At 38.6% G+C, this 12,411-nt stretch overlaps 1 protein-coding gene and 1 pseudogene across 3 annotated transcripts in view; both read left to right on the forward strand.

The window, feature by feature from the left end:
- FANCI (FA complementation group I) overlaps window positions 1-12,411 on the forward strand; it is a 76,678-nt gene that overhangs the window by 38,967 nt on the left and 25,300 nt on the right. For both annotated transcript variants that reach the window (XM_082855019.1, XM_082855020.1), the window contains exons 15-19: window positions 2,637-2,767; window positions 3,227-3,297; window positions 4,375-4,489; window positions 6,029-6,151; window positions 12,076-12,144. In XM_082855019.1, coding sequence (XP_082711145.1) covers window positions 2,637-2,767; window positions 3,227-3,297; window positions 4,375-4,489; window positions 6,029-6,151; window positions 12,076-12,144 — 509 coding nt within the window. The remainder of the gene's footprint in view (window positions 1-2,636; window positions 2,768-3,226; window positions 3,298-4,374; window positions 4,490-6,028; window positions 6,152-12,075; window positions 12,145-12,411) is intronic.
- Window positions 10,501-11,551, forward strand: LOC309959035 (YEATS domain-containing protein 4-like; annotated as a pseudogene). Its single transcript has 2 exons — window positions 10,501-10,861; window positions 11,165-11,551. The product of its transcript is annotated as a YEATS domain-containing protein 4-like (transcript).

The raw sequence follows: 12,411 nt of genomic DNA on the forward strand, positions 1-12,411 counted from the left end.
TTAAAATTTTCATTTTTAGATGTTTGATTTATGTCTTCCATATCTTCCCTGTCTTTTTTTTTTAACATGCTTCCCTGACTATTTTTTTTTTTTGCTGTGCCACATTTTCTTGCAGAATCTTAGTTCCCCAACCAGGGATCAAACCTGGGCCCCTGGCAGTGAGAGCACCAAGTCCTAACCACTGGACCACCAGGGAATTCCCTTCCCTTCCCTTCTTGAACATATATTTATTTTAGTTCTTTTAATGTCCTTGTCTACTAACTCTTATCATTGTGTAATTTCTGATCTGTTTTTATTGATTTATTTCCTCGTCGTCATGAGTTGTGTTTTCCTGCTTCTTTGCCTGATGAATAATTTTGATTGGATGGCAGACACTGTGAACTTCACATTGTTAATTTGCTGGATTTTTTTTTCCTTCCAATATTATTGAGCTTTAAGTTTCTTGGAAAGCATTTAATCCTTTTTATGATTATTTTTATGTTGTGTTATATAAGACCAGACAGCCTTTAATCTAGGGCCAACTTGGTGCTACAATTAAAGCAATGCTCCTTGTATATTATGAGGTGTCTCCACTGTGGATGTTGTGACTATAAACTATTTCCTGTCCTTTATGACCTCTGAGAATGGATTTGCCTACTGCTTGCCTGTGATTTTTTCCCTGACTTAGATTGTTTTTTCATACAGATGCACTGACTAGCATGCAGCTAACATACAAGGGGAGCTACCTGCACATCTCCAGGGCCCTCTTTCCATGCAGCTCTTTCCTTTCTGGTACTCTGCCCTATGAATTCTAGCTGCCTTAGCTTTCCTGAATTGTCAACTCTGTCTCTGTAACTCAGGAAGACCGCTGGATTCTGAGTTTCCCCTCTCTGTGCTACTGCCTAGAAACCCTCCAGGCAGTAAGATGGGGCAATTATTATAAGCCTCTCCTCATTTATTTCCCTTCTCTCAGGGATCATTGTCTGTACTGCTTCGTGTCTGGTGTCTGAAAATTGTTGTTTCATGTAATTTGGCTTATTTTCTTGTAGATGTTTAAAGTGGGAAGATAAATCTGGTTACTCTTACTCCATCCTGGTGGGCAGTGTCTGTCCCTCTTTTTATATGTTATCTTACTTGCAGATATCATACCACTTCTCATGATTTCACTTATTTTGGTGGGGTCTTTTGTGGGCATGGCTCCCAAATCTTTATGTCAAGACTCTCCTCTTTCCTTAGTTCACTGCTTCAATGACTTCATTCCTGCTAGATATTTCCATTTAGTATTTTTTTTCCTTTTATTTCAAATGCAATACTGTTGCCTTCAAACAAATTCCCCTTTCCGTTGTCCCTGTTTCTGTTATCTGAAACACGGCTCTGAGTCTCAGAGGCTAGAATTCCTTTTAATCTTCTCAAATACACTTGGTACCTAAGTTCTTTCATTCTTTCCCTCATACTGTTACCTCTTCCTTCTTTTTTATACCCTCCCCCACACACATACACCCATTGCCTAATTCCCAGTCTTATAACCTTGCATTTAGACTACTACCACAGCTTCCTAACTGGTTTCCCTGCTTTCTTTTTTCTCTGCAGTGATTCTGCCTACAAATTGCCGCCAGATCAGTATTCCTAAAATACCACTCTGTCATTCAAAACTCATTAATACCTCCTTTCATAAATTACCAGCTCTTTACCCTGGTATTTAAAGTCCTTGATGGAATTCCCTGGCAGTCCAGTGGTTAGCACTCAGTGCTTTCACTGCCATGGGCCTGGGTTTGATCCCTGGTCGCAGAACTAAGATCCCAGAAGCCACGTGCCACGGCCAAAAAAAGTCCTTGACAATTTGATCCAACCTACCTTTCCAGCATTAACTTCCATTATTAACTTTTCTGAATGCTTCACCCTATCTCCACAGATTTCCCCATCATCCTCTGAATATGTCTTACACTTGCCTTTCCTGTACTTTTACTCGTACTTTTCCCTTTAAATATAATAGTTCTTTCCAGTTCTTTGTGCATCTAAATGTTACCCGTCTTTTAGAATCCAGCTTAAATTCCTTCTTCTCTTTGTTCTCCTAAAGCACACCATCTCATAATGATCTCTTCCTTTGCGCTCCTGTTTAAACTCTCTCTTTACCATTTGCTAGACAATAAACAATGTTTGGAATTATTAGATTTTTGGTATCATTCTATTACTTCTTTCATTCTTTTAAAATATTTTTTTCTTCACTTCCAGCTAAATTAACATTCTTGAAGGAAGAGAGACCAGGTTTTGTGCTTTTGAATATTCCTTATAGGACCATATTATTATGCTTGCATATAATAGAAATTCATAAATATTTATTGATTTATTTCAGTTTGGAAATATGAAAACAATGTGTGCTACTTATTCAGGCAGTATAATGGGTTTCTTCCTTTCTTTTAGACAGTTTAATTTTTGTAGTCTTATACTATCACCAGAAGAAATTTTACAAGTATCCTGGTTACATTGACCTTAAAGTCTTAATACATAGAATCAGTAGAAATCTATGTTGCAGTGTACTTGACTTATTTGAGAAAGAAACAAAAAACTTTTTACCATTTCTTTCTCCATTTTATGTTCCTTTTATTTGAAATGTTTTTAGTTATTTGAGGCAACTGATTATAGATTCTGTTTTTCAGACCTGCTTTCAGATATCATCATGTATTCACCCTTAGTTCTTCAAAGTTGTTCTTCTAAAGTCACAGAAACTTTTGACTATTTGTCCTTTCTGCCCCTTCAAACCGTACAAGGGCTGATGAAGGCAGTGCAGGTAAGTCTTGACTCCTAAAGAGCTCACCACAACTGAGGTTGAACTGCCGAGTGGAGGTCTGATGTATTTCTTACACATATACGTGTAAGAAATACTGTTTTCCTTGATTCTAGAACATAAAACTTTCTATTAAAATAGAGTCTCTTTTCCAAGTTTACCCCCTCTTCATAGTGCTATTCTCTCTCCTTTGATTCAGTTTCAAGTTAGTGAAGTAATTGAAAGGCTCTTAGGAAATTATTAATTGAGGACAGTAGGTTTAAAGGTATTCACAACTAGTTTCAATTTAGCATTTCAAAATATAAAATTGTCCTTATTACTAAGTGTAATAAACAATGCAACTTGTTTATAAAACAGAGCCAAACTTTCTTATAAAAGCCAAATGGTAACAGTATTGAGTAGAAATGTGCTAAGGCTAATAAACAAATTGCTGTTTTTACTTACTGATTCTTCCTCTTTCAGCCCCTTCTAAAAGTCAGCTTGTCAATAAGAGACTCCTTGATACTTGTCCTTCGGAAAGCTATGTTTGCCAGGTATGTAGCCTCCCATGAGATCTGAGGAAGTGATGCTTTCTAATGTTACTTAGAGTCCTCTCTGCAGTCATCTCTAGTACAGCCTGTTCACAGCAGTCATGCAAATTCCTAACCCAAACTTAGAGATGATAATACCATCTCCTAAAGATACTATGAGATGGGTAATATGTGGGAAGCATTTGTTACTTTAAGGATAAGATACCAAATTAATATCACATTGGCCATATTATAATACACTCATGGATATTCAGAGGAGCAACTAGTAAGTAGCCATATGCTGTTTATCCCTATTCTAGAATTGACAGTTTGTTGTTACTCCTTACCCAAAAGCATGTCTGATAGGCCAAGGTTGTATATTGTAGCATCTGTAACATGCACTAATCATTGAGCCTCAGTGAGATGAGTGTATCATTTTTCTGGATGGAGGGTTTATAAGGCACCAAGCACTACACTCCTCTATGAAGAAAGGAAGTGCTCCTTTAAACTCAGAGAAAATCAACAATTTCCTTTGCTATATTTAGTACTTACATTTGAGTTATCAACCCATTGTACAGCCTTTCAGCGCTCTTTTTCTCATTTCCCTCATAGACTTGTCAGCAGGATAGAAGAAAGTATAGATAGTGCCATGAGGTTAAGTAGATAATGCAAAATTCAGCTGAATTCCTATACTACTAATTGCTGTGAACAGCCGATGCCTTTTTTTTTTTTTTTTTTTTTTGCGGTACGCGGGCCTCTCACTGTTGTGGTCTCTCCCGTTGTGGAGCACAGGCTCCGGACGCGCAGGCTCAGCGCCCATGGCTCACGGGCCCAGCCGCTCCATGGCATGTGGGATCTTCCCGGACCAGGGCACGAACCCGTGTCCCCTGCATCGGCAGGCGGACTCTCAACCACTGCGCTACCAGGGAAGCCCCAATGCCTTATTTTGAGTATATAAATTCAATTTATTTTGCTCTGTGCTTCATTGTTTATACATATTCCTTTCCTGTACAGAACTAACTGAATTTTTCTGACCCAGAAGCCTATTCCTGTGAAATCAGTACTGTTTGGTAACTACTTCTCTGTCTATTCCTGAGCTAGCCAGCTTGATGCCCGAAAATCTGCAGTTGCTGGGTTTTTGCTGCTCCTGAAGAACTTTAAAGTTTTAGGCAGCTTGTCGTCTTCTCAGTGCAGTCAGTCTATTGGTATTAGCCAGGTAAGGATTTTTTTTCACACCAGCTTATAGTGTGTGCACTGATGCAGGAGCTGATGATGTGCAGACTCTTCTTTTACTCCTGTTCTGGTTGTACAAATGATCCTGAAACTGAGAGTCTGATGATGATGATGATATCAGCTAACACTTTTTAATGGAAAATTTGCTGTGTGTTAACTGTGCTTTTCAATATGGTAGTCCCTAGCCTCAAGGTGGCTGTTGAACTGAATATTGATTGAAATGTCGCTAGTTCAAATTGAGTGTTGCTCTGTGTGTAAAACACACACTGGATTTTGAAGACTCTGTGTGAGATAAAAGAATGTAAACTATCTCGTTAATAATTTTTAATTTTGATTATGTGTTGAGATAATATTTTGGCTGTGTTGGGTTAAATAAAATATTAAAATTAATTTCACCAGTTTTTTTACTTTTTTGATTTGACTACTAGAAAATTTAATATTATATATGTGGCTTGCATTTGTGATTTGTATTGTGTTTCTACTGGACAGCACTGTGCTAGACTCTATGCCAAGTGCTTTACATTTATTTTCTCATTTAATCTTCACAGCAATTCTCTGAGGCTAAATACTGTTATTGTCCCCAGTTTTAATAGTTTATTTACTTTGTACATCTATTAAAACCTGTAACCTGAGAAAACAAAACATTTTACAGTAACGTGATAATCTAGGTTTTGCAGCAATAAAATTGTCTTTGTCATTTAAATTCAGTAATATACGATTTATAATAAGAGACGTATCTGTTTACTAGTTTCATTAAGAATCCTTTATTGCTCTGGTATAACTATACAAAACTTTTGTTTATAACATATGGCATAGATTAAATATTAGGAACACTGGGTATCATTTATGTATTGTTATTATCCCCAATTTAAGGGTAAGAAAACTGAGACTGAGAGAGGTTAAATAACTTGCCCAAGGTGATATGGCCAGTAATGGGTAGAACTGGGATTTGACCTCAGTCAGTATTAACTTCCTCACTAAGATGCCTGAAGTGAGGATTAGGAGTTCTTGGTCTATAATGGCTGAATTTATTATATGACTCAAACAAGCAGTGTTATTCTTTGTCAAGTCCATATCTGAAGAAAATAACTACCTACCCCTAAACCTCTCAGGAGTTCACGGAACCAAAAATAGCTCAGTTCTTCTAGCTATTGAAGACATGTAAGGAAGTCTTTTAGACCTTTTATGTAAAATCAAGTTTATTATGACTACTGAATTCTAGAAGCATGAAATAATCTGTGTGCCTTCCTAAGCAGGTGACATTGCCAAGGAAAATCTTAAGGAATAAGGAAGAGTTAATTTTTTTAAGTGCTTGAAAATTCTCTTAGTCCAAACTAGAATAAGAGTGATAACTTATCATGGCCTAATAATGATTATAATATCTGCCTCAGTCCTGGGTTTTGGCATATGGGGAAAGCTAAATGTAAGGTTCTTTGACCAAGTACATCAGCTCATTTTACCCCCTTAATAGAAACTACTTACTCTAGTAAGATAGACATGAACTGGCCTCTCTCCTTTTCAGGTCCATGTGGATGTCCATAGCCGTTACAATTCTGTCGCCAATGAAACCTTTTGCCTTGAGATCATGGATAGTTTGAGGAGATGCTTAGGCCAGCAGGCTGATGTTCGACTCATGCTTTATGAGGTAAATCAGCAGAGTGAAGAGATGTAGTACTTCCCTCCCCAACTCCGCTAATAATCCTTTTAATTTTAATAATTTTTTTTCTGATTATCAAAGTACAGTAAATATGCTCTTATTTAATGCAGTTAGGACCAGTAGTTAGTGATGATTAGCCAAAAAGTCGTTTAAGGTGAGGAATCATAAAGAATAGTTAAAACACCTTAAATGTTTTATTTTAATTTGAAATATTTAAATGTACTGTTAATTTACCAGTCTTTTGCTTTAAGGCCAAGTCCTTTTGGTTTTGAGTATGAGTCTGCCATTTGGAACTTCCTGTCTCTCAAACAAGCCATAACTTTAATGTATTGCCTATAATTTCAAGTTTTTGCTTATGTAAAGTAGGATAAAAACTTTAAAACACTTCAGATACAGTCTTAGTATAGAAATCTTCTAGATATGTTCAGTTTTTCCCCTAAGTTTTTAGAATTGTCTTACCCCTAATTCATCAGAAATTGGTTTTAGAGATTTACTTTTATTAAGTCTTTCCAAAACATTCAACTTAGTTTTTATGCAAACAAATTCTCGTTTTTTTGTTGTTGTTGTTTTTGGCCATGCCACATGGCTTGTGGGATCTTAGTTCCCTGACCAGGGATTGAACCTGTGCCCTCGGCAGTGAAAGTGCAGAGTCCCAACCACTGGACGGCCAGGGAATTCCCAGAAACAACTTCTTTTTCATTTTGCACTTGGTTTCCAACAGTTTACAGAATGTCTGATTAGATCACATAATTAACAATGATGGTACAATTAGCAAAAACTGAGAGAACAAGTATTACTACTGACTTGTGATTAGGATATAATTCAGCCAGTGGGAACAAAAGTTTGCAGTCATGAGGGATTGCACTACGATTGCTAGCATTTAGTATGCTGTGTACTTCAGCATACATATTTCATAGGATGGAGAGCATTAGATGATCTAGCAAGTAGATTAAGTGGAAGTCATTTCAGAGAACAGCTATTGTAATACTTTTATTTGCCCTTTTTTTTTTTTTACTAAATTTATTTGTGGCTGCATTAGGTCTTCGTTGCACGCGGGCTTTCTTTAGTTTTGTCGAGCAGAGGCTACTCTTCCTTGTGGTTTGCGGGCTTCTCATTGTAGTGGCTTCTCTTGTTGTGGAGCACAGACTCTAGGCACGCGGGCTTCAGTAGTTGCAGCATGTGGGCTCAGTAGTTGTGGCTCATGGGCTCTAGAACACAGGCTCAGTAGTTGTGGCGCTCAGGCTTAGTTGCTCTGCGGCATGTGGGATCTTCCGAGACCAGGGCTTGAACCCAAGTCCCCTGCATTGGCAGGCGGATTCTTAACCACTGAGCCACCAGGGGAAGCCCCTATTTGCCCTTTTTAAAATAACATTTATTGAGCTACAGTGGTTGCAAGGCACTGTACCAGACATCGGATTTTTCAGGTTTATTGTAGAAAATATAGAAAATACAGGATTTTTTTTTTTTTTTTTTTTGCTGTATGCAGGCCTCTCACTGTTGTGGCCTCTCCTGTTGCGGAGCACAGGCTCCGGAAGCGCAGGCTCAGCGGCCATGGCTCATGGGCCCAGCCGCTCCGCGGCATGTGGGATCTTCCCGGACCAGGGCATGAACCCGTGTCCCCTGCATCGGCAGGCGGACTCTGAACCACTGCGCCACCAGGGAAGCCCCAGGAAAATATTTTTAAAAATATTATTACTAATCCCAGCACTCATATATGTATATTTATACAAAATTGGAATCATAAGATTTATCTAGCTTTTATCTCTTAATATTATGTTGTAATATGTAGTTTCCTATTTCATGAAATGTTCTTTGACACATAATTTTTAATGCTAAAAAGTGTTCTTTGTGTATACAGTGATTTATTTAACTGTCCTGGGTCATTTCTGTTGTTTCCAGTTTTTCACCATGAGTGTTGTTGTACCTGAATATTTGACCACATTGCTGGGTTAAAGATTAGAACATTTTAAAGTCTACTGGCATACTCTGGCAAGCATTGAATTTTTATGATAATTAAAAATATCTTTGTTCAACATTCATTTGTGGTAAAACTCTCAGACGCTCTTAGCAAACTAAGATTAGAGGGGAATTCCTCAACCTGATAAAGGGTGTCTATGAATCCTACATCTGATATAAATAGTGAGACACTTAATGTGTTTCCCCTTCGATCAGGAACAAGGATATTTGTCCTCAAAATTTTTATTCTGCATTAAAGTGAAGGTCTGATCCAATGCAGCAAGGCAAGAAAAAGAAATAAAGGCACACAGATTTGAAAGGATGAAGTAAAGCTGTGTTGTTCACTTAGTGTACATAGACAATACCAAAAAGTCTGCGAAAAATGAGTTTAGTAAGGTCGTATGCAAGATCAGTAACCATGCAAAAATCAATTACAGTTCCATTTTCTAGCAATGAACAGTTTGAAATTGAAAGAAAGCAATATTTATAGTAGATAAAAAAAATACTTAAGGATAGATTCAACAAAATATGCACAAGATATGTACACTTGAAGACCTCAAAATAGCTGAGAGACATTAAAGAAGAATTAAATAAATGGGGAGATATGCAATGTTCACAGATGAGAATGCTTAATATTGTTAATGTTTTTAAGTCTCAGAAATATCTGTAGATTCAATGAAATCCCAGGCTCTTTTTGTAGAAATTAAGAAGTTGATTGTAAAATTTATGTGGGGCTTCCCTGGTGGCGCAGTGGTTAAGAATCCTCCTGCCAATGCAGGGGACACAGGTTCGAGCCCTGGTCCGGGAAGATCCCACATGCTGCGGAGCAACTAAGCCCGTGCGCCACAACTACTGAGCCTGTGCTCTAGAGCCTGTGCTCCACAACAAGAGAAGCCACTGCAATGAGAAGACCGTGCACTGCAACGAAGAGTGGCCCCCGCTCTCTGCAACTAGAGAAAGCCCGTGCACAGCAATGAAGACCCAATGCAGCCAAAAATAAATAAATACATTTTAAAATGTATATAATAATAATAAAATTAATGTGGAGTGTAAACCACCTAAAATAAACAAAACAACTGAACAAGTATAAAGTTGGTCAGTTAAGGTTTTTCTTTTTTTTTTTAATTAATGTATTTATTTTTTGGCTGTGTTGGGTCTTCATTGCTATGCACAGGCTTTCTCTTGTTACAGTGAGTTGGGGCTACTCTTCGTTGCGGTGCGGGGGCTTCTCACTGCAGTGGCTTCTCTTGTTGTGGAGCACGGGCTCTAGGTGGACTTCAGTAGTTGTGCCACACGGGCTTAGTTGCTCCGTGACATGTGGGATCTTCCCGGACCAGGGCTCGAACCTGTGTCCCCTGCATTGGCAGGCGGATTCTTAACCACTGCACCACCAGCGAAGTCCCTGGTCAGTGGAGTTTTCACGGAAATCCCAAGTAATTCAGTGGAGAGAGGATGGTCTTTTCAACAAACGGTGCTGGAACAATTGTTTGTTGTATTGGGGGTCCCCAAAACCACCTCTGTGTTTAAAGATTTCTTTAGAAGGACTGATAAAACTGAGCATAAATTTGTTCTCATGGCTGAGATTTAGACTTAAAGGATAGAAAGCAAAAAACAGCAGAGGCGAGAGGCAAATAGGGTGAAGTCCACAGGAGACCAGGTGCAAGCTTCTAAGAGTCCGCTCCAAGTGTGATTGCACAGGATGCACTTAATTCTTCCAGCAAATGAGTTGTGATAACGTATGCAAAGCATATTCAAATAAGTTGTGATAACATATGCAAAGCGTATTCTACTAGGGAAGCTTATTAGAGAGCACTCAAGGCTTTTTATTGGCAGCTGGTCACATAGGCACCCTTACTTAGCACGTACCAAAATTCCTAACTCCCAGAGGGAAATCAGGTTTTCAGCATAAACTATATTGTTTGTACAAACAGTTTAGGCACAGTAAGCTTCTCATTGTTTAGGGAGTTTTATATCAGTATAGGAAAAAACTGTTTACCAGCCAAATTCCCAGCCACCAGCCAAGGGCCAACCTTGGAAGCAGACCTTTCTAAGGATAGCAATCTCAGACCACTGTGTTAATGATAACTCTTTTCTGCACAGTCATCCATATTCAAAAAAAAAAAATCGCAATCTTATCTACCTCCAAATTTTAAAAATTACCTTGTAGCCGCCACCTTTCCCGTCTTGCGTGGGGCTGAATGGGCTTCCGTGACGCCCTCTGCCGTGAGGCGTTGGTGATTCCTCAGCACCCTGAGCACTGCTGACTCGTCTTCCTTCGGCCAGAAACCCTCCTCCTTGGGCCCGCGCGGGAGGAGCACAGCGGCGAGTCCGCTGGCCCCAGTCTCTTTCCCTGGCAGCGGCGGCTTCTTCCGTAGGACAGTATGTTCAAGAGAATGGCCGAATTTGAACCTGACTCCGGCGGGAGAGTGAAGGGGGTTACTGTCGTTAAACCAATAGTTCATGGTAATGTTGCCCCATATTTTGGAAAGAAAAGAGAAGAGGATGGGCACACCCATCAGTGGACAGTATATGTAAAACCATACAGAAATGAGGATATGTCAGCATATGTGAAGAAAATCCAATTTAAGTTAAGTTTATGAAAGCTATGGCAATCCTTTAAGAGTTGTTACTAAGCCTCCATCTGAAATTACTGAAACAGGTTGGGGTGAATTCGAAATAATCATCAAAATATTTTTCATTGATCCTAATGGAAGACCTGTAACCCCGTATCGTTTATTAAGCTATTTCAGGGGCTTCCCTGGTGGTGCAGTGGTTAAGAATCTGCCTGCCAATGCAGAGGACATGGGTTCGAGCCCTGGTCTAGGAAGATCCCACATGCCACAGAGCAGCTAAGCCCGTGAGCCACAACTACTGAGCCTGCACGTGTAGAGCCTGTGCTGCACAACAAGAGAAGCCACGACAATGAGAAGCCCGCGCACCGCGATGAAGAGTAGCCCCCGCTCGCCGCAACGAGAGAAAGCCTGCGCACAGAAACGAAGACCCAACACAGCCAAAAATAAATTAATTTAAAAAAAAAAAAAAAAGCTATTTCAATCAGACACCAGTGCAATGCTGGGAAAAAAGACAGTGGTTTCAGAGTTCTATGATGAAATGATATTTCAAGACCCAACAGCAGTGATGCTATAATTATTAACAACAACATCTCGTCAGCTTACCTTAGGAGCCTATAAGCATGAAACAGAATTTGCAGAACTTGAAGTGAAAACCAGAGAAAAATTAGAAGCTGTGGGGAAAAAAAACAAACTTTGAAATTGCAGAGCTTAAAGAGATTAAAAGCAAGTCGTGAAACTATAAATTGTTTAAAAAATGAAATCAGGAAACTCAAAGAAGATGATCAGACAAAAGAAATATAAACGGTTCTGAAGAGAACTCGTAAGTGAAACTAAAAATAAGGTGGAGTTTAAAGGCGAGATGGACTACAAATACTGCGATGTTTCTTAGAGGAACTGCACATATAGTTGTCAGCCATAGATTTCTCAGCAATGGGGTCAAAGTATTTGTACTTTACAAGCAATCTTTAATGTGAAATATATCTGTATAATGCTGTATAGGCATTTTATCAACCCATTTCGGGGTAGTTCTGTGATACTAAGCACAATTTTAAAACATTTTTACTGCATTGTATGTATAACTTACCCTTTGGACAGACATCAAAATTTCATTATAAAGTATAACTTGTACAAATTTTGTACTTCCCTAGTAGTTAAATTCATGGTAAATTTAATGTGTATATTTAATTTCTTAAGTTCTTACCTGCCCCAGTCCCAACTCTTTTGTATCTGATGTGCCCAGTAAGCACTCAGTAAATGTAGTTTACAGATGCTGGAAAAAAAAAAAAATTACCTTGTAATGGATCATAGACCTAAATCTGTTAGGATATTGTTGTTCATTTATTCATCAAAGAGCTTATTTGTCCTCTGTTTGATTCCTTTTAGGGGTTCTATGATGTCCTTCGAAGAAATTCTCAGCTGGCTAATTCAATCATGCAAACTCTGCTCTCACAGGTAAAATGTATTTTTATGGATATAAGGGAACAGATACTAAGGCAATTAAGAGGCGATTGACATTCTTCATAATTTTCAAAATATGAAATAGTTCCCAACTAGTGCAGTGGTGCATTGTGACCATGCCTGAGGTATGTGATGCTATTTCATGTTATTTTATTTTAATCACCACTTATTGCCATTATCTGACAGTTATCCCTCTCAGTTAACAGTCTGCATCCTAAGTTAGAAGGACGTTCTGAAGAACCATTTGTACAGAGGCCATCA

The sequence above is a fragment of the Leucopleurus acutus genome (genome assembly GCF_964270905.1).
Source record: "Leucopleurus acutus genome assembly, chromosome: 1".
Lineage (NCBI taxonomy): Eukaryota > Metazoa > Chordata > Mammalia > Artiodactyla > Delphinidae > Leucopleurus > Leucopleurus acutus.